A 21,348-nucleotide genomic window follows, 5' to 3' on the forward strand; every position below is an offset into this window, starting at 1 on the left:
TTTACACCTACATCCATGGCATTTATCAGACGCCCTTATCCAGAGTGACTTACAATCAGTAGTTACAGGGACAGTCCCCCCAGAGACACTCAGGGACACAAAGGTAGTAAGTGGGGTTTAAACCTGTGACTTTGTGGTCTCCTGGTTCACAGCCGAGTGTGTTATGCACTAGGCTACTACCATCCCTAATTAAGTCTCAGGAGGTATCATCTCAACCTGCACTCTTCCTCAACCCTCAACTCTTCCTGATTTTGGGTGAAAAAAAAAAAGTAAGTTAATAAACATGTGAGCAGCTAACAATGGCGGCGTGGCTGTGTGCAGGAAGAGGCCTACGCTGTAATTTTAGGCCTTGAGACGAGCGGCCACTGCTCTACGGGAAGCAGGAAGCCAGCTTGGTGGATGAGAGAACGAGACTGGAACAAAAGAAGCCGTCTCTTCAGACGGGAAATGGGTGGGGTGGCCGTTCCCTCCTGTTAGCAAACCATGCGCTACTAATAGAGCCATTTGGTAATGGGAAACAAAAATATGTGCAATCGTCTCTTAGAGCAAAAAAGCAGTGAGATAATTGCGGTGTGGCTGTGGTCCAAAGGCAAACATTTACTACGAGTGTAAGCGCTAGTGCTTACACACTTTGTCCATAGGACAAAATGCTGAAAGTCAAATATCGGTCCCCCAAAATCTCTGAAGTGGACCGGAAAATGGCTCCTCAGTCCACACCTAAAACATCTGGAACTCCAGCTTCTGTGCAGTTTCCAATAATTCGAGATGGATTTATAGATTTGAATTTTTAATAGGCCCCAGCAATCTTAACAGCATGCTAATTTTAACATTAGATCTTTGACATATTCATTTTACCTTTGTCATTAAGCTTATTTATTGGTTACACAACTAAAATAATTGGTCTTTGCATCTGTAAACATCTGTGATAAAAAAAAAAAAAAAAAAAAAAAATTATCGTTTGCCGCCTTTTCAATCCCGCTTCTCCGGGAGTATTTCAGCCATTTCCATAATCCGCTTTACCTAGAGCATAAGACTTTCATTGTCATTCGCGTTACACAACGAGCAAACAAGGCCGAGCAACAGTGAGAAGAATTGGGAGGATGGGAGGAGATTACTGGACGTGGGGGATCGGTCTCAACTGACCTTTCCTCCACGCTGCCGTCGAGAGAGCCGAGACACTTTGACAAACTCATCTCGGGATGTATATTCATGAATGTATTAGCATTTGTTGGTCTTTGTAAATTTAGAATTTTAGATGTGACCTTTGTTGTCTAAATGTCAGCTGAGGAGGCGAGGCCTGTCCTACAGGGTGCACCGTCCGCCGCTTATGTAACCCCCTTCACGCCAGCCAGGGGTGGAGGTGGGGGCTGTGTGGATGTCAGCGCTCTGATTTCATGCGGAAGAGACTGTCACATCGTACTGAGAGCTGTAAACAGTGACGATCAAATGAAAGGACGGTGTGGCGCTCTCACACTCACTGCCTTTAATAGATCATATATGGTTTTTTTTATGCAATTTACATTTACGGAATTTATCAGACGCCCTTATCCAGAGTGACTTACAATCAGTAGTTACAGGGACAGTCCCCCCTGGAGCAACTTGGTAGTAAGTGGGGTTTGAACCTGGGTCTTCTGGTTCATAGGCGAGTGTGTTACCTGCTAGGCTTCTACCACCCAATTCACAGGCTATGAAATCTGAGTTTTAGTTCCTGTCTTGGTCAGTTGCAGTTTAGACCAGTGATGAATGTTGGAAGCCTAATCTCTCCCCCGTGTGCCATTGGCTCCTCACTGAGGTGGAATTGGAGCTTGAGATCGAACATCAGTTCAATTACATACTGACTGGACTGAATAAATATCTTTAACTGGGAGCTCATTGTCATGCATTCATTGCTGTATTCAAATAACGGGCGCTAAGGGGAGCTGTGTTATAGGTAATATCTTATTCTATTGTTTCACATTATTACTATTAAGATGTCTGTGTTCTGTGTTTATTCGCTCCTCACATTCCCTTTTCAGAACGTCTATCTCCACAAATTAACGCAGTTCTGTGTCTTTCAGTCGTGGTTGCATACGTTGACATAATCTCACTCACTCTCTCTCACTATCCTCACTCCGGTCACTCAGGATCACGGCTGGGTCAAGGCCATCCCAGGACTCACCACAGGGTGGACACACACACATACACACACCATTGACTCGCCACCTATGTCAATTTGGAGATGGCAATTCACATACTGTACATCTGAACCTGGAGGAAACCTGTGCCGACATGGGAAGAGCATGTCCGCATACACAAAGTCCGAGCTGGGACTCGAACTCACAACCTTGGAGGTGGGAGGCCCACCTTGAGTGGTGGTTGGTCAAGTTCCTTTGTTTTATCCAACCCAGTGTCCAACTTTATATATAAAATATATATTAAAGGACTATTAATTGGACCTCAAGGAGCCCAGCTCACCTTTTTCATGGCTGAAAGGTGCATAATGTGCTGCCCCGGGTTTAGTATTGGGGAACCATTGCTGTATCGATACTAAAACATACTTTAGATGGTTTGGTAATGTAGACACAACTATTGGTACCTGTACCAATCGATTTCTGACAAATTAAACTAACATGTGACTTAAATATTGTGTCCTAGATATGTGTGTTTGCCAACTGCCCCATGACAAGTAAAACTATTTGACACACTCTGGCCTACTAGCTGTCAAAATAACCTATTGGACAAAAGAGATCTTATAATATGAAAAAAAAAAAGAGAGCCTCTTCTCTAGTCACCAGCACAACACGGGTCCAAGTAAATCACGTCGTATTAAAGTATTTCAGTTTTCCCTCCCTCATGCCATCACCCTCATAAATATCTGACCACTTCCGCTTGTCATGCCGAAGCCACACTTGCCCTCTTAGGTGCTCCTCTACACATGCAGAACTGTGCAAAAAAAAAACAAAAAAACATACGTTTCCATGTACGTCTCATTTGCTGTATTTCATCGGATGAAATTAGATCTTAATTGCATGTTGAATAATTGATTGTATTGCATTGCATTGCATTGCACTGCATATATGTACATACGACCTATAAAATATACATCTATGATATATAGCATATATCTGTAGCGTTGTGTGGTTCGAGCCCGATTTCTCCTCCAGGACTCGGCGGGTCCGGGGGTGTGAGCCCCGGCTGCTGACGGCGGGGTCTCCGCAGGGCTCTGGCTGCCGCGCCGTGATTAGTATTCGGGGAGGAGCGCCTCTCGCCACCGGGGTACATATTGCGAGAGCGCAGCCATCCAGCCGCTTCTTCCGAGCCCGGACCGATGGGTTTCTGGCGCGCTCTGTGACTCGAGGTCGGTCGGGACCACCGATGGTGAGAATGATGGTGAGGACGCCGCTCCCGCGACCTTGGCCGCCCGAGGAACCGCGTTTTACCCCGATTTGTACCCTGCTGCGCGGTGCTGCGCGGTGCGGTGCGTGTGCGGCTGTCTTTGCGTCGGATTCGTAATGATCGTAATCGTTTGCAGGACGTATCTCATCTGCCCGTTCTCTGTTGCATGTAATAACGTTGAATCGTCTTCTCGGTGAGGACAGCGCCGAACAAATTGTCCCGTGTCTCTGTGTGACATACGTGCCACGGCGTAGCCCTGCGTAACCACGTGACTGTCTATCCACAGCAGCGCGGCACGGTCGTCTTTATCCAACAAAAGAATTGCGTTCTACCTCCGTGAGCCGGCTCTCTTGGGCGCCGACGGGGACACTGTCTAACGTCGCAGAGCCGGTTTACGGGGGCGAGTGGGGGGGTGTCATTTAACCTCCGGACGGGGTCGCACCGGGAGCACATCTGCAGGAGACCCGGTCCCGTCCAGCTGCTCGTTCTGGCGCAGAGGTGCCTATAAATACGCAGGAATGTCTAATTCGTAACTGTGCAGAAGGAAACTGCGTGTGTGTGTGTGTGTGTGTGTGTGTATGTGTGTTTTGGTGCCGGTTTACCGGAGAGCAACTTTGATTGGCCCTTTAGTCCTGGAACGTAAGTGCGTTACATAATAGAGTTCGCCAGACGCCGTCTGAAGCAGCGTGGAGATCCAGCATGTCTCAGATAGCAGCACACGAGTAGACCAGCAGACGTTCATTGATTTATTTAATATTGTTATTATTTATTTTATCGTTTTTTTTTTTTTTTTTTAATTTTTCCATCAAAGCCTGTCATCCTGCTGTTTCTGGGCAGATTTATTTATTTATTTATTTATTTATTTTTTGCGTTTGAAAAAAAATTCAAAATAAAAAACACCAACAATGAAAATCTGACCGGTTTGTACGATGCATTTACATGTAACAGCAGCGGACATGGTAAGAGGCTATATGCAATTTGCGAGGCTGTACATCAGTGTGCTTTATTCCTGCACGTCTGCATTTGCATGTCATTGCATGTCTCTGTATGTATATATATATATATCTTGCCCAAGAACATGTGCTGTCACTCGAATCCGTATTAATTGATTCCGATGGGTTCCTTTGCCGTTGCTCGTGCACCGTCTGAGGACACATTTTCGTCACGCGTCTCCCTCACGTCCGGGAGCGGTACTGTACAGGAGACCGTCACGGCCACCAACCTCAAGGACTGGTTACGTAAGGAGTGATTCATTCCGCTGTGTTTGTAGTAATGCTGCCGGTCGGTAATGAGCGACATCAGAAAGGCATGGATTCATAATCGTCGTGGCACAGCAGAGCTGAACACGTTCCTGCTGCGGGTAGCCAGCTCCTTCACTGTCACACAGGCACTGGGAAGTGGCTCCTCGGGGATGCCACGGAACGCAGGTCCGTATGCTTTTTTTCCCTGGGAATGCCAGGACAGACCGCAGCTTTCTCGCATCACTTTGCCGGATAAGCAGGCTCAGGCGAAGGATACGGGGGAAGGATTTGTTAGCATTTGTCAGGTTTACTGGAGAGGTAGGACTGTCAGTTTTCCGTTGAACCCATTTCATCATCGTCATCATCATCATCATCATCATCATCACCCGCCTGCAGCAGAAGGGCAGAGGTCCCAAGTGCCTGACGGCAGCAGGCCTGACATCATTACCGCTTCCCCTGTAAGGTGAAAGGTTGACCCTGAGCCGAGAATTCAGCCTGTCTGCCGGTAGCGGACAGACGGTTCACAAGACGCCTGCAACTAGCAGTCAGGAGCTGGCATTTTTATTCCATATAATGCCATACAATGTCATTTTTTTATTTTTAAAAGATGAATTTACGGTGCGGTAATCATTTATACATCCAGAGCAGAGAGCATTGTTACGAATACATAATGAATTGGTTTTCGTGATTAGACAAAGGACATAAATGCTGTTCAGTTTAAGGCTTATTCTTGAATACATGTTTAACATTTCACCGCTCATTTAAATTAGGAAGATTACACTCAAATTAATATACACTAATAGGTTAATATTCATGTGTTATGTTTTTTAATATTGATATTTTTGGCCATTGATTGCTTTCAAAGTAAGAAATCAGAGCTTTAATTTGAAAGATATATGGCCTATTACTGATCAACACACTGACAAGTAAAGCGACCGTTTTAGCGAGTCTGTGGCACTGTAAGCTCTTTCTTCATTTATTTCCTAAAAAACAGAGAGAGCGAAGAAGAAGAAAAAAAGAAACACATTAAACGTCCCCACACTTTCATGTCTGCTCTTGACTGCCTTTTGTTCACCTTTAAACAAAAGGGCTTTGTGTCACGAATATCCAATTTGCCAAGGGTACCTGTGGCAGCTTGAAGGTGAATTAGATATTCTTGGGTTTGGGTTCTGTAGTGGCGGGGTGGATAAAGTGTGACCAGAGAGGACCACCAGTGTCCTCCTAATGAGAATGGCCTTTAATCCAGAGGCCTCTGTTGCGGAATACAAATAGCGGCGGTGGCGTACAGTTATTCCCGCTGCCTTCTGCAGCAGTAGTTTGAGGGAGATCCTGCAAGAACCAACCAAAAACAGACCCAGAAGCAAGCTATGAGAACTGTGGGAGCCCTGTCTTGCTGCCCCATGCCTGTGGAATTCCCTCCCTGACGTCCTGAGGGATCCACAACCCACTGACTGTTTTAAATGTCTGACTTTTTACATGTAGCCCTTTGAGATCCTGTGATGAAAAGAGTAATCTAAATAAAATGTATTATTATTATTATTACTTGCGCTCCACTTTTTCCCGTTTTGCTTTACAGTTTTTTTTTCAGTTGTTCATGTTCTTTAGTTTAGTTCACCTAAATGTTATGTCTATAATACATATGTATATGTATTAGGGGGCAGGCTGATAAATCAATATGACAATACACCAATGTCCAACGATCAAGGTTTTTGTTGAGTACTTACACAACACCATTTTTGCATTTTATATTTAGATATCTGTGCATGAAATCGTTCTTAAATTGGGGTTTTCTTCTTCACAGCATCCATATTGAACATCAATATACAGATTGCCATTAGATCTGCTTTACCAATGATTGCATTATTGGTATCTGTGTCAATCCCAGTCTTAACCTGATTTGAACATGTCATTTCATTTCTTAAATTAATGCAAATTAAATTATTAATTCACACATTCTATATTTGTTACACTTAAGTAAAATATATTTATTTCTCAAATTATTAGGATCTGTGGTCCCAGTGGAGTTGCTCCCTGTGGTTGCAGAATCGCCACTGTTGAGTCAGATCGAAGCGAATTGATTCACTTTTTACGAGTAAACATACTGAATGGGTACAGCATAGTAGCTGTTAGTAAAGAAACTTTTACTTTAGCATTTAGGCATTCTTTATGGGTTTTAAGGGTCTTTGCACAATAACTTGGCTGTAATGTCTTCTGTGTGAGTCAGATTTTGGAAAAATCACACACACACACACACACACACACACACACACACACACACACACACACATATATATATATATATAAAAAAAACTGTGACTGAGACGGAAAAGCTGAATATATTTTATAACCAGCTCTTATTTTTCAAAGAGCTGGAGGAGGCTGACAGTCAGGCCGGGCTAAGTTGATTAAAGCTTCTTTTAAGGCAGCGCTGCATGACTCACCGAGCTTCGTTTTCTCTCCCCCCTCCCCAGTTGATCAGTGGAGGTTCGGTCGTCAACGCAGAGGCAGTATGGGACCACGTCACCATGGCCGATCGGGAGTTGGCCTTTAAGGCGGGCGACGTCATCAAAGTGCTCGACGCCTCCAACAAAGATTGGTGGTGGGGTCAGATCGACAATGAGGAGGGCTGGTTCCCGGCGAGCTTCGTCAGGGTAAGAGAATCTCACCACTAACGCTGGAGAAAAGTTCCTTCACCTCCCTGAACAGTTAACTTTGTCTTCTGTGTGTTTGTATTTAAAACATGGTGACGGCTTTTACAAGGCACACCCTAAACCCACCACAACTTCTCCACCTCCGTTATCTCAAGACGCTGGAACTTGTGACCCCAAGGTGTATTTCTGTCATTCTTTCCAAAGGTCGAACCCTACCCACCTCAGCCCCAAACAAAACAGGTTTTCTATATCAACCCCATAGCAACTCCAAGGTTTCAAAACACAACTGCAAAGGTGCGTCCCCCCCTCCCCCCGGTTCATTTCACCATCCCGTGATGCTGAGTTTGTCCGCGCAGCCACATCACCTATCAGTTTTCATGTGGAAACATCTGGCGCCCATCGTTTGTCAAGCGTTTTTTTCATCTCAGGAATCTCAAATGCAGCATTACATTTTTTTTTTGAAAAGCACAATACCAGTGTTTGCCAAGTTTGTTTTTTGGTAACGTCACTGGGCAGCCTGATTGCTGATATTATTTTTTCTATTCTACAAATGGGTATCCGCATACTGCATTGTATGAGCATCATCCTTCCTTTTTTTGTTTTTTGCTTGTTTGTGCTACTATATGTCATCATTCGCTTTTTCTACGTAGATTCTTGATGTATTTACAGTGGGTCACCCTTACATTTTTCACTCTTTGTTATATTGCAGCTATTTGCTAAAATCATTTAAGTAATTTTTTCCCTCATTATTGTACACACAGAACCCTATATTGACAGAAAAACACAGAATTGCTGACAATTTAGAAAATGTATTTTCAAACAATAACTTAAATATCACATAGTCTTAAGTATTCAGACCCTCCGCTCAGTATTTAGTAGAAGCACTAATACAGATCTAATACAGCCATGAGTCTCTTTGGGGAAGATGCTTTTTCACACCTGAATTAGGGGATCCTCTGCCATTCCTACTTGCAGATCCTCTCCGGTTCTGGCAGGTTGGATGGTAAACATTGGTGGACATGTCTCTCCAGAGATGCTCAATTGGGTTTCAGTCAGGGCTCTGGCTGGGCCATTCAAGAACAGTCATAGAGTTGTTGAGAAGCTACTCTGTCATCATTTTAGCTGTGTGCTTAGAGTCATTGTCTTGTTAGAAGGTAAACCTTCAGCCCAGTCTGAGGTCCTGAACTTGGCTGCATTTATCTATTCCTCAATTGCAACCAGTCGTCCTGTCCCTGCAGCGGCAAAACACCCCCACAGCATGATGCTGCCACCACCATGCTTGACTGTTGGGACTGTGTTGGACAGGTCATAAACTGTGCCTGATTCCTCCACAGATACCTCTTAGAATTAAGGCCAAAATGTTTTATCTTATTTCTCACCACCTTGGAGTCCTTCAGGTGTTTTTAGCAAACTCCATGCGAGGAGAGGCTTCTGTGAGGCCACTCTACCATAAAGCCCTGACTGGTGGAGGGCTGCGGTGATGGTTGACATTCTACAACTTTCTCCATTCTCCCAACCGCATCACTGGAACTCAGTTCCAGGAAGGTTTCTGGTCCCAAAACGTCTTCCATTTCAGGATTATGGAGGTGACTGTGCTGTTAGGGACCTTGGGCGCAGCAGAATTTCTTTGTAACCTTGGCCAGATCTCTGCCTTGCCACAATTCTGTCTCTGACATGCATTGTGAGCCGTAAGGTCTTATATAGAAGATGTGTGGCTTTCCTGATCAAGTCCAATCAGTATAATCAACCACATCTCGACACAAATTAAGGTGTAGAACCATCTCAAGGATGATGAGAAGAAATGGACAGTGCCTGAGTTAAATGTGTCACAGCAAAGTGTCTGAATACTTAGGACCATGTGATATTTCAGATTTTCTTTGTTAATAAATCTGCAAAAATGTCAACAGTTCTGTGTTTTTCTGTCAATAAGGAGTGCAATATAACAAAGAGTGAAACACTTTTTGCACCCACAGTATATTGATACTGGTTTTGTGTTTGTTTAATTGTGATGACTAAATATTGTATAACATTATTAAACACTAACCAATATTAAAGTTTGTCAGGAAAGCAGCTGCATCATGGTAAAATTGATCCAGATGCAGAATGTACAGAAAGTCAGTTACTCAATTAACTGTTGAGACTGTGAATAAAAAAAATTGCAATTACAGATGTTAATGTGGCATCAGACTACTCATGGATTCATTAAGGAGCAGTTTTTGAGTTGAACACCCCCCCCCTCCCCCCCATTATCCATAATTTCCATATACTCTGTCCATTGGCACAACTTTCTCAGACTTTGCCCCACCTTATAGTGTTCCTGTAGTCCCAACAGATTGGAAAATTTAGCTTGGGTCTGCTCCCCACAGCTATGGGTAAACCAGGAGGATGCAGGGGCGGAGCCTTCTGAGGGCACCAACGAGGTCCAAAACGGCCACTTGGACCTGGAATGTCTGACGCTGGGCCAGCCTCTACAGAACCGGGACCAGATGAGAGCCAACGTCATCAACGAGATCATGAGCACCGAGAGGCACTACATAAAGCATCTGAAGGACATATGCGAGGTGAGGCATGGACCACTTATACAAATCAATATTTATACATATTACATTCATATTATTTCCATATTACTTAGCTAAATAAACATATGTGCTGATATCATATTAAGTCCAGACTCTTCATTTGGGTAATAAGTACACACAATAATAACAGTTTATGAGAGAACAACGTGCATGTGGATCTGAATAGAGCAGCAAACTCGGTGCTGCTGTAGTGTCCCTTAATGAATTCTATAAATGGATTTCTTCTTTTTTCTTATTGAGTAGAGAGAGAGAGATGATGACATTTAAATGTTTTTTTTTTCATGTTGAAGTTGGCTTAGCTCCTTAAAAGCTAGCAAAAAATAGAGATGCAAATAACCTGCCCCTTTTCCTGGTTAATTTCTCTGACCCAAAAATCAATATTATTCATAAGGTGCTATTGAAACTCTTGTCATTTGCCTGTGATTATTTTCATTGATTTATATTTTTAGATTTGTTTATTCATGAAATCTTCAAACACAACCTTCACACTGGTTTGGTCACTTAAAAAAATTACAAAATTCTTGAAAGGATTACCAGGTCTCATTACTGTAATCATCTGAGATTAGAATGAATTATTCATGTTTACGGTTATGTACCCAGGTGAGCTTCCTTACAACCCAGGATCAATCAACAAAAAAAGAAACATCCAAGCAGAACTATAATCTTGTAGACATAGCAAAGATTTAATAAGCAATATTACATTTATATCGCTATGTTATACTAAGCTATTGTGTGATATACAGTTTTGTGTACAAGGGTTAAAACAGTAGTGATGACTGAATAATTAATAAATTGAAGCTGTGCTATATCATTATTTTTTTTGCAGTGGTGAATCTTCACATATCAGCATCAACATGAATAAAATGTCAGCATTAATATTGTTTAAAATTCACTGTCAACCACATGCACATTCTTTTTAAAAGGTAAATTTATTCGACTTTCTGCCTCATAAAATGTAACTGTATAAAATGGACAGAATACTTCTGACTAAAATATGTAGTTTGCCCTCCTGAACTAAATATTTATAGAATTTTAGAGTGGCAGATGGTTTAATTGTATGTGACAAATACATTTTAACTAATTTTTTTACATGGATAAGAATCTGTCCATGTGCTGTGATAAATTTTGTCCAATAAAATCACAATTCAGACTGAAATGCCCGGAGTAAAGCTGGTTTGCTTGTCAACATGTGTTTCATTCCACGATGTGAGAGATCTCATACAGTACTGACTCACTCTTCTCATTCTGGCTGCATCACATTGGAGAGGATTTTTTCCGCTTCTTAATGCCACATGGAAATAGCTGTGTAGGGGTGCACTGCAGTTATTTAAAAAATGTTTCATAAATAACGATGCATAAAGAAAAATTCACGGCCACGACGCATGCACTAATGTGCTTTTCTCTCACGTCTGCAGGGCTACTTGAGGCAGTGCAGAAAGCGGATTGACATGTTCAATGACGACCAGCTGAAAGTCATCTTTGGAAACATCGAGGACATCTATAGGTTTCAGATGGGCTTTGTACGGGACCTGGAGAAGCAGTACAACACAGAGGAGCCACACCTCAGCGAAATCGGACCTTGTTTCCTTGAACACGTGAGCCACTAATGTGTCTGACGCAAAAAAACGCCATTTATCAGAAGCAGATTGCCCGATTAGGGTCTCGACATTCTGTCTTTTTCCCCTCAGACAACATTTATTCACACATATTTTTATTTCCATTGACAAATTTAATTATAATCTATTCTCTGTGTATTGTTTGGCGTTAGGCAATCTTATGAAAGTTTTGGAGACTCTTTTCTGGAAAACTGTTACAGGGACATTGGACTGGCAAATCGACTTGCTTGGGGATGGAAATTGGCAGGACATTGGCATTTGAATGTTTATTGGGAGGATATGCGTCACACCCCAACTTAAAAGTTTTTTTTTGGGACCTTAAGTTCAGAAAACTTTTTGTTTTACTCCAGTTATGAAAACATGTGAACCTTCAGCAAATGCTGTGTAATCTGCAATAGGGGCAGTGGTGGCCTAGCGGTTAAGGAAATGGCCCCGTAATCAGAAGGTTGCCGGTTCGAATCCCGATCCGCCAAGGTGCCACTGAGGTGCCACCGAGCAAAGCACCGTCCCCACACACTGCTCCCCGGGCGCCTGTCATGGCTGCCCACTGCTCACTCAGGGTGATGGGTTAAATGCAGAGGACAAATTTCACTGTGTGCACCGTGTGCTGTGCTGCTGTGTATCACATGTGACAATCACTTCACTTCAATCAATTCAATAGCTTGACATGCACATTCCTGCTTTGTAGCAAGACGGCTTCTGGATCTACTCTGAGTACTGCAACAACCATCTGGACGCCTGCATGGAGCTCTCCAAGCTGATGAAGGACGGCCGCTACCAGCACTTTTTCGAGGCCTGCCGCCTGCTGCAGCAGATGATCGACATCGCCATCGATGGCTTCCTGCTCACGCCCGTGCAGAAGATCTGCAAGTACCCGCTGCAGCTTGCGGAGCTGCTGAAGTACACGGCGCAGGAACACAGGTGACTTGCATTCCTCCCCTTTTTTCGACACACTTGTTTATAGAATCTACAGAACAAAATGTTACATCTTTACAAAAGTGTCATCTTACATTTGAGGTCTAGACAAAAAAAAAAGAAGGCAATAACAGTAGATGGCACCAAATCGGAGATTTTGTAATAAGGGGTTACATCTGATTTCTTTGAGTCGCGTTATCTTCATGAGTGCTTGTCTTCATCATAAGAAGCTTCACAAGATGCTCATTAATACGGTAGTCCTAGGACTACTAGGAAGTCTTTCAGGACTTTGGAAAACCATCCCCACTGTCTTAATTAAGGTGGTTGAGAGCAACCAAGACTGTGAAATCTGAATTTTTTTTTTGCTTACCACATAACCTCGCATGCGTTATTTCATGCCATCGAGTCTTCAGTTGTATTCTGCCGTGTAAAAATAGACACATGAATGAGTAGGTGGGTCGAAGACCTCTCGCTGGTGCCGTATGTAGCGCGTTTGATGTCTGAAGGCGCTGGGAAGGCTGAATTCTTCGCAGATGTTGCTGCGTCGCGTGCTGCGATCACTATTGGACGTTGAGCCGGGTTTCTGAAAAGCAGACAGAGGCCGTACGTCCACATTGAGTTGGAGCGACACGATGGATAACGCCGACCGCGAGTGATTAAGACAAATTAGCGGCGTTCAGACGGCGCAGTCAGCAAGCTGCTGTGCCAGCGTCAGTGGAACCCTTACATGACCCCACGTAGCGCAGAACATCCCCTCCCGTCTGCCATTGTCCCGGCAGCCGCTGGCCACTTTGGCCCTGTGGTCGTGACAGAAGTGTGATGGAGCGCTCACTCGTTACCGCGCTGCAGATTTAATTACTGATCTGTCAGGCTCTTCTCCAGAGCTCAAAGGCCCCAAAAAGGCCAACCTCGACCGGCTCCGCAGAAATACCGCTTTTCCAATTAATCCTTATCACGGCTTCATTTCCCGGCGTCACCGCTAATCAAATATTAATAGCTCTGTGGTATGATAAAGGGGTAAACATCAAGGAACAATTTATGTCTAAACGTCTCTGGGAGGGTGTCTTTTTTTATTTTTTTTAACCTTCCTTAATTTGTCACGTTTTTATGGCTTCTCAAAAATCCAAACTAAACCCTCAGCTCAGCGGCGGCCAGTGGCTCGCCCTCAGCTTTCCTGCCCCGCACGGCGGACCCGAGGACTTGATGAGTTCTGCGTGTGACAGTCATGACGTTCGCCTCCCTGCCTGTGGTCGTGTTTTTGCATCATCAGCCCTAACAATGCAACAATGGGCCCTTCTGACGTTTTTTTTTTTTTTTTTTTTGCATTTAAGGTCCCAGAAGTTGATCCAGGTCCAGGTTATTTATAAATAGGAGCATGAAGGCCAAGATATAAAAGCCAAACTTCTCTCTCTGCATGCTCCAGTCTGGCGTCTGACTTTGGAGCGTAGCCCGTAGCTCAGCTGGAAAGGTGCCACCAGCGTGCCTAATGTCACCGGAGACAAGAAAATGGAGGCGGCTCTTCTGTTCCACCGTGGCCCCCTTTTTCTGGTCCCTGCCTGCCTCTGACACCCCCTGCGTTTCTCCATCCTGCTTTGCCTCCTTACGGATTTGCTCGTCGCTATATGTTGTTCCCAAGCAGGCTTTAATGCTGCACATGCTCCCCTGCCAAAGTGACACCGTTTCTCTCCCGCAGCGACTACCGATACGTAGCGGCGGCGCTGGCTGTCATGAGGAACGTTACTCAGCAGATCAATGAGAGGAAGAGGCGGCTGGAAAACATTGACAAGATCGCGCAGTGGCAGGCATCTGTGCTGGACTGGGAGGTGGGTCGCCTGGGGTCTGAGCTGTTTATGAAGGGCCATGTGCAATTTTGTGTAGAAACTGTTTATATATATGTGTATGTATGTGTGTGTGTGTGTGTGTATATATAGTGCAAATTTCCAACACATACTACTAATAGAATTTGTACTAGAATTAGTTTTTTTTGCACTGCGACAATAATCCCAAAGATTTATTGCAGTAATTGCAACCTTTAAAGTAAATTGTAAAAAGTCTAATGTCATTTTGATCTATGTCATCTCAGTCACATTCAAACATACAGAGAAACACAGCATATACATGAGATTAACGAGTTGCAAGTCTAAATTTTACTATTTTTTTAATAACATGTATTTAATATGTAATATAAATGGTCAGTGAAGCCTTTCGTATGAATTTGAAGACTAGGTATACTGTTGGACTGTTTAAAATGCACAAAACTATTATGACCAATAATTTCTGCATAAAATATCTCCTGTTACTGTGATCCTATTGAAAGGAATGAGCCTTCAGTGTGGTCAGGTGACAGTCTTGAGACATTAACAGTCAATGCAGTAATGTTGTGTAACACGGTGACAACAGAATTAACGTTGTGCCGTATGGCTTAAACATCTTAAACCGCAATGAGCATAAGGGATTGTTAGCAGAGAAACTCAGCTTACGTTTATGGCGTGACTTACAATGTTCTTCACATCCCAAAATGAGGGAATAAATATGCTGCACTTTACGAGACTGAGTGTCGTCGTCTTGCATTTGCATCCCCAAGCAATAAAAAAGGCACAGAGGCCTTTCTGCACTGTCGTCTCAGCCCCTCATCTAATGTTGGTAACAGTCAGATTTCTATTTTAATTTTTTTTAAACCTTCCGTTTAGGAACAGATGCTGCACACCCACACACTTCTTACACCAGTGCTCTCGGCGGGCCGCTCCATCTCCATCTTTCTTTTCGGGCTTTTATGTTCCGGCTGCTTGTGGAAATGCATCAGCGCTATTCTCACTGTAAATGAAATTGGGGGAGATGCTCTGTGCACTTGAGCTTCGTTGTTTCTGGCCACCGAAAAGACCCACCACACCTTCGAAGGGTAATCTTATTAGCCCAGGCCGACCACCCTGCCTGTCATCAGTAGCCCTGCACGAGTTGCCTCGGCAGCACGTGAAGCACGCGAGGGTGCAGAGTGAAATGCGAAAAAAAAAACGCTGCCATCTCTACTTTTTTTTTTGTTCATTTTCCAGGGCGATGACATTTTGGACAGAAGTTCCGAGTTGATTTACACCGGAGAACTGTCGTGGATCTACCAGCCGTATGGTCGGAGTCAGCAAAGACTATTCTTCCTGTTCGATCACCAGCTGATTTTGTGTAAAAAGGTAGGACTAACCCTACAAAGATGCTGTTTGCATATCGAGGGCAAAAACTACTGCCTCTTGAGGCTTTCTGTGGTATTACAAGACCGGAAGCTGCTAGCGGGTTAGCATGTTAGCTTCGCTTAATAATAAAACCCAGTCAGATTGAATTGTTTTGCTGAATGACCCGTGTCAATGTCCCTAGCAAAGGTGACTTTGTAAATGCCTTCAAGGGTACCCACAACATAATTATATTTTTGCCGTTCCGGGCTACACATATTTTAAGCAAAACAGCTTAAAGCGATGTGTAGAGGTTTTTACCCTTCAACACTAGTTTTCATGACTATGACTGTGGCAGATTTGCTTACAAAACACAACTGCTTCCTTTAACATTTCATATTAAACACAAAATGCAGAATGTCCTTGGGCGTTTATGGGTGCTGTGGGGTTTCTTTGCTTTTATCTTTTTAAAGGACACTGCACAGCATAGTATGTTGTAATGGCGGCCTCTCGGCCATGAACACTGTTGTCCTCTTGTGTGTGTGTGTTTTTGCTTAAATCAGCACCATTCTCATCTGGACCTCTAGTTAACGTTTTTTTTTTTTTACTGTCCTCATTACAGGATCTCCCATTGTTCTCTTTAGACGATGAACATTGTTAATGTTTTGTCACAGCTTGTCTGATTGGTACTGAATGTTCATGCAATGATTTTTATAATAAATCAGATGGAAATCTTTCAATATTTTTCCAGTGAATGTGTTGATGTAAATACGCTAACCACAACTTGAACCCTCACTGCACGTTCCCATTTAAAAGAAGAGAGTGTCACGTCTAAACGCTGTGTTCCGCTGTTATGTAACGGGGGTGGCAGGAGTCTCAGTGAGCCTGTCCGAATTCCATGTAATTCCAGCCCTTGTCTTGTCTCAGGACTTGATACGCCGGGACATCCTCTACTACAAGGGCAGGATCGACATGGACAGGTATGAGGTTTTGGATGCCATCGACGGCCGCGACGACGACTTCAACGTCAGCGTCAAGAACGCTTTCAAGCTGCACAACAAGGACACAGAGGAGATCCACATCTTCCTCGCTAAGAAGCTGGAGGAGAAGATCCGGTGGCTCAGGGCTTTCCACGAAGAGAGGAAGATGGTGCAAGAAGATGAAAAAATTGGTAAACATATTTACTATCCCAATGCTAAAAAATATCATATTATCCTTTTATTCTTTACGAACTGCATTTTGAAATTATTTAATTCCAAATTTATTTGGATTTTAAAAGGACTATAATGAACATATTAAGTAGTGAAAATGTGCAAAAGTACATTGTTTAAGTGTACAATAGCTGGTCTTGCTTGTTTAATGTTAAAAAGAATGACAAAGATGCTAATAGATAAATAATAAATATAATAAAAAAATTTGCTTAAATGTGCATATATGCATGTTCCGCATACATTGCCTGGATATCATTATTACCAGAAGTGGTTATAGAGCCCAGATGTCAATGAATTGTTGATTCCATTGATGTTCTTTTCAAGGCACTTATTCAATTCCCTATTTTAGGTTTCGAAATATCCGAGTATCAGAAGCGCCAGGCTGCCATGACTGTGCGAAAAGTGACTAAACAGAAAGGTGAGGCAACAAAGCGCTACCAGGTGATTTCTAGTTTTTATTAATACACACTAATGACCACTGTCTTATCATTGCTGTTTTTCCAATTAGTTACTTCCGAAGCGTAATATAGCCAGTCCAATACAATCCAAGATAAAAAAAAGGACTCTTGCTTTATTATATCCATCCAAACAGTTAATGAACACTCTGTATTACATACATCACAAATAATCTGTTGTACTTTAGTTTACTCGACGACAGCAAAAGGGGGCATACAATGCTTAATTGGAAATTCTTTTTTTAAGCAACAGAGAGAGCAGACATTTTAGAACAACAGATCTCAAAAGCAACGAATTCACAGTCAGCAATCCAGCTGAAAAACAAATTCTAAAGAGCTCGACTGCAGGATAAGGGAGGCCTGCAGTTCTCGACTAAGCACCAATGACAAGACAGAAACAGATGTTCATGCATGTTGACTACTTTGAAGAGTTGACTCAAGACAATGTTGAACCCTTAAGGATACCGCATGAGCATATGTTTAGAATGGTTCTCTTGAAATGTTTTTTACGGCTTGTTTGTGAACACTTGTTTGTGAAATCATTTGTACTTCACTGACACAAAGTGAAGTATTTTCTTGAATTTTCAGATTCATTTATAGATATCATCTTGAAAAAGAGGGCCATTTTATATGGACATGGTATGAAAATGATAAAGGTATATTTATTAGAGTTCTACACAGAGTTAATTTTCCAAAGATGCCATGGCAACCGCTATGGAAATAGCAGCACTGTGGAACTGGAAGTAGGTCCTCTATTTGACACTGTGGCAGCAGTGAAGATCTTGTACGGTTAGATAAAAACAGTGGATCTCTAATATACATTTAGAATGAGGTTATGCTAGTTTCAGACTACACAATGTTCAGATGATTAAGACTAGTCCTATACTTAAAAAAATGAATAGAGAACTTAATCGAACAATGATGAATTTTGTCATCTGTCAAAATTGTGTCCAAACCAGGCCAAATCGTTGTGTTCTGATCCTGGCATAAATGTTGCGATTTCAAATTACCCAAGTACCCTTTGATCCCTGAGTTTTCCAAGGTGCCATGGCAGCTTGAACGATTCTTCATTGACAATATCAGTTGCTTCAGTAGATATTGGTTATGCATAGCTGTGCTATAAATGAACATGAACATGCTTAGTGGCTCCAGCTCATTTTAGTTTATCTTTAGTTCCGGCTTGTCTTCCTTTGTGTCATTAGCCCAGCTCACCATCCTGTGTGTTGTTGTGACGATGGCGCATGTCTAGATGTAGTGCTGACATGATGTCTACTGTCAGGTATTCACAATCTTCTCCTTTTATCTACTCTCTCTCTCTCTCGCTCTCTCTCTTTCCTCTCTTTCTTTGCCCTCCCCCACTCCGGGTTTCTAGCTGTAAGCCAAAACAGGTATGTACCCTGCCCAAATTCACCCACCCAGGACCCCTCGAGTCAAGGGCAGTACATGCTGTCAGATGACTTGGCACAATCAGAGGTGTTTGAGTTCCATCAATCCAAAAGGAGCCAGCCTCCCTTCTGGCAAAATTTAAGTAGGTTAACCCCGTTTAAAAAATAGGACTTTTTACTGAAAAAAAAAAAAAAAAAGGAACATATTTTTCATTTTCTGAGAACTTCTGAGAACTTACGTACTACTGCTGTTCAGTTGCATCACTGCTTCTACAACAATCACTACTGCGACAAGCAGCATCCACTGGAGCACCACCCTCAGTCACCCGAATGTGTGTGCGTGCATATTTTTTTGCATTTTTTGTGACAGAACCATCTAAAAAATATACGATGTTGTCTTTTTTTTACTTTTTATTCTCCCTCTACTGCCATTTGCAGTGTTGTTATGGAAGGACAGACAGGAAGTTAGTATTCTGCCAGGTGAAGTATGCTCATTCAAAAGCTTACGCTATATGCACACCAAGGATCAGGGAATAGGGAATAATTCATATCACAATGCATTGCGATATTGTTTTTGTTTATTAAAATTTAAATTCTTATTTCCTGTGTACTTTATCTAAAATACTGGTGTCAAGCGTTTTTGTATTATCATGCGATGGATGTAGTGTGTTTATGACCCTTGAAAATAGCTAAATGTTTTCAAATGTCTTGGAAGAGATTAGATAAAAACATTTTTGTAATGATTAAAATAACACCATCATGGGCACAGGACACTGTTTTTGTATAACTGTATACAGAATCATCTTTATTTAACACTAAATTGCAGAAATAAATATGTAATATGTGCAGATTTATGGAACAATGATCATATAATGTTTTGTTTGCTGTAAGTCAGGTTTTGAATGGAATATGTATTAATAATAAAGTAAAAAAAAGTAAATTAACATATCATTAAGGGCAGGGCAATCACATGGATGGATAATATATTGAGTAGCATAAGTCACACCGTTTGACTTTATGGATTTATGTGTTTAGGATTATGGTTTTGGATTTTACGTACACTACCAGTCAATAGTTTGGATGCACCTACTCTGTGGTGCTTATGGAGACTGAGATGGAGCCATTTTGAATATTAGAAAGGCAAGAATCATATTTAGTATTTGTTGCTTCAGAGAAAATGAAATATGTTTGATGAATCTTGTTTTTTTTTTTAAATCGTCTATTTTTTACCCGAAGCTCCCTGCTTTGGAGAGACTCAAATGTTCAACTTCTTACTTTGTTTAACTTTTTGTTTATACCAAAACTTTAAATGTGTTATATCATAGTCCTGTGTCTTTAGATTTCTAAAAATGCAAGACCCATAAAAGAGTTGGTGCATCCACACTTTGTCTGGTAGTGTAGGATTTACAAAGTCAGAGGGAGCACATTACTACATTGTAGTAATGTGCATTTGTTTTCATTTTAATAATTGGAATATCAGTACCTGGGTTTAAATACCTTGCCGTCCTAAAAAATGTTCAGTTTTTTTGTTCTCTGCACAGAATGTCCATACTTTATCTGTGTGGAAGGTAATCATCTTACTGACATTCCAAGAGTGTATTACGGCTGCTTGTGTAGAAGTGCGTTTGAATAAGCTCAGGTCAGCAGCAGAATGTGTTTGCTTCTTCATAGATCCACTTAGATCCTGTCTAACAGTGCCTTTCAGCATCTCACTAGTGACTACTGAAGGAAATTCTGACGCTTCTACATGAGCTGCTTCCCCGGTGCTGCAGGGCACCCAGACACTGTACATTCAAAGCTTGCTTCAGAACAAAAAGCAACTATTTTACTATGTAATTCAAGATAAATTTTATATGCATATTCAGAAATTTGCAGCAAATTATTTGGCTTTAAATTTTTAAGGGGCAAAACCGTAGATCTTGAAAAATTGCACTGAAACAGAATGGAAAACGTGTATAGTGGTGCTGCGTCTGGCTCACTCAACAGTTTGTAAATCCAAAAGCTTCATGCATTTGCTTCTTACGAGAGATAGTTTTTTTTTAATGCCATTATATTTTGGTATTGATGAAAGAATCCACTCTTCCCAGCTGTTACCATTAACCGGCATCCTAGCAGCCACGCAGTGTACATGATGTAAATATATACAGTACATATATATATCTATATACAAAACAGATCATATATTTAAATATTGGTATTTTAAGTATAAACCAAATCTTCTTTATAGGTAGGCTTGTACAGTAAGTAGGTTGTAGTGTTAAATGAATGCATGTCTGTGACATGAGTAGCCTGCATGCGTCAATTTCATTAAAGCAGCTTTGAGACAGAACTGTGGCCTCATGGCTTGATCTCCTTTTTTTTAATAAAATGTTTTTTTTTTTTGCACGCAGACAGATTTTAGTCATTTCTGAATTTAAATTCATTAGTGTTAATGGAAGCTGCACCATATTGCGGATGCGTTGCTTCCCACTGCTGCTTAATTACCGAACTGACGGCCGGCAGGAAAGGAAATATTTATACTGAATAAACATTTTAAAGAATTGTTAAGTGACAGCACAAATCCTTTAGACATTCGCTTGACTTATCTATCGATATAATTGGCAGAGTTTTGGTTGGGTTACTGTAATAGCACTATATGCTTTTTTCAGTTGAAATCTGAAGCCCCTTTTTTTCTAGGGCTTGAGGGGAAAGGACACGGAAATAATTTTTTTCTTCTCTTACAAAAGTAATTTGATGTACCAAAGTACTGCTCAGGCTCCTGG

General features: G+C 42.0%; 1 protein-coding gene across 10 annotated transcripts in view; it reads left to right on the top strand.

Moving 5' to 3' along the window:
• Positions 1–18,785, top strand: part of arhgef9b (Cdc42 guanine nucleotide exchange factor (GEF) 9b) — a 30,979-nt gene extending 12,194 nt beyond the window's left edge. For 2 of the 10 annotated variants that reach the window (XM_028960064.1, XM_028960068.1), the window contains 10 exons: positions 7,088–7,267; positions 7,472–7,561; positions 9,634–9,828; positions 11,262–11,441; positions 12,151–12,383; positions 14,071–14,200; positions 15,428–15,559; positions 16,463–16,706; positions 17,096–17,164; positions 18,574–18,785. In XM_028960064.1, coding sequence (XP_028815897.1) covers positions 7,088–7,267; positions 7,472–7,561; positions 9,634–9,828; positions 11,262–11,441; positions 12,151–12,383; positions 14,071–14,200; positions 15,428–15,559; positions 16,463–16,706; positions 17,096–17,164; positions 18,574–18,755 — 1,635 coding nt within the window. In that variant the 3' untranslated portion in view covers positions 18,756–18,785. Of the gene's footprint in view, positions 1–3,151; positions 3,370–4,191; positions 4,335–4,664; positions 4,803–7,087; positions 7,268–7,471; positions 7,562–9,633; positions 9,829–11,261; positions 11,442–12,150; positions 12,384–14,070; positions 14,201–15,427; positions 15,560–16,462; positions 16,707–17,095; positions 17,188–17,789; positions 17,858–18,573 lie in introns of those variants that run through there. The other 8 variants (XR_003743010.1, XM_028960066.1, XM_028960070.1 and 5 more) reach the window with 8 other exon arrangements.
• Positions 18,786–21,348: the final 2,563 nt, after the last annotated feature.

The sequence above is a fragment of the Denticeps clupeoides genome, chromosome 18 (assembly GCF_900700375.1).
Source record: "Denticeps clupeoides chromosome 18, fDenClu1.1, whole genome shotgun sequence".
Taxonomy (NCBI): Eukaryota; Metazoa; Chordata; class Actinopteri; order Clupeiformes; family Denticipitidae; genus Denticeps; species Denticeps clupeoides.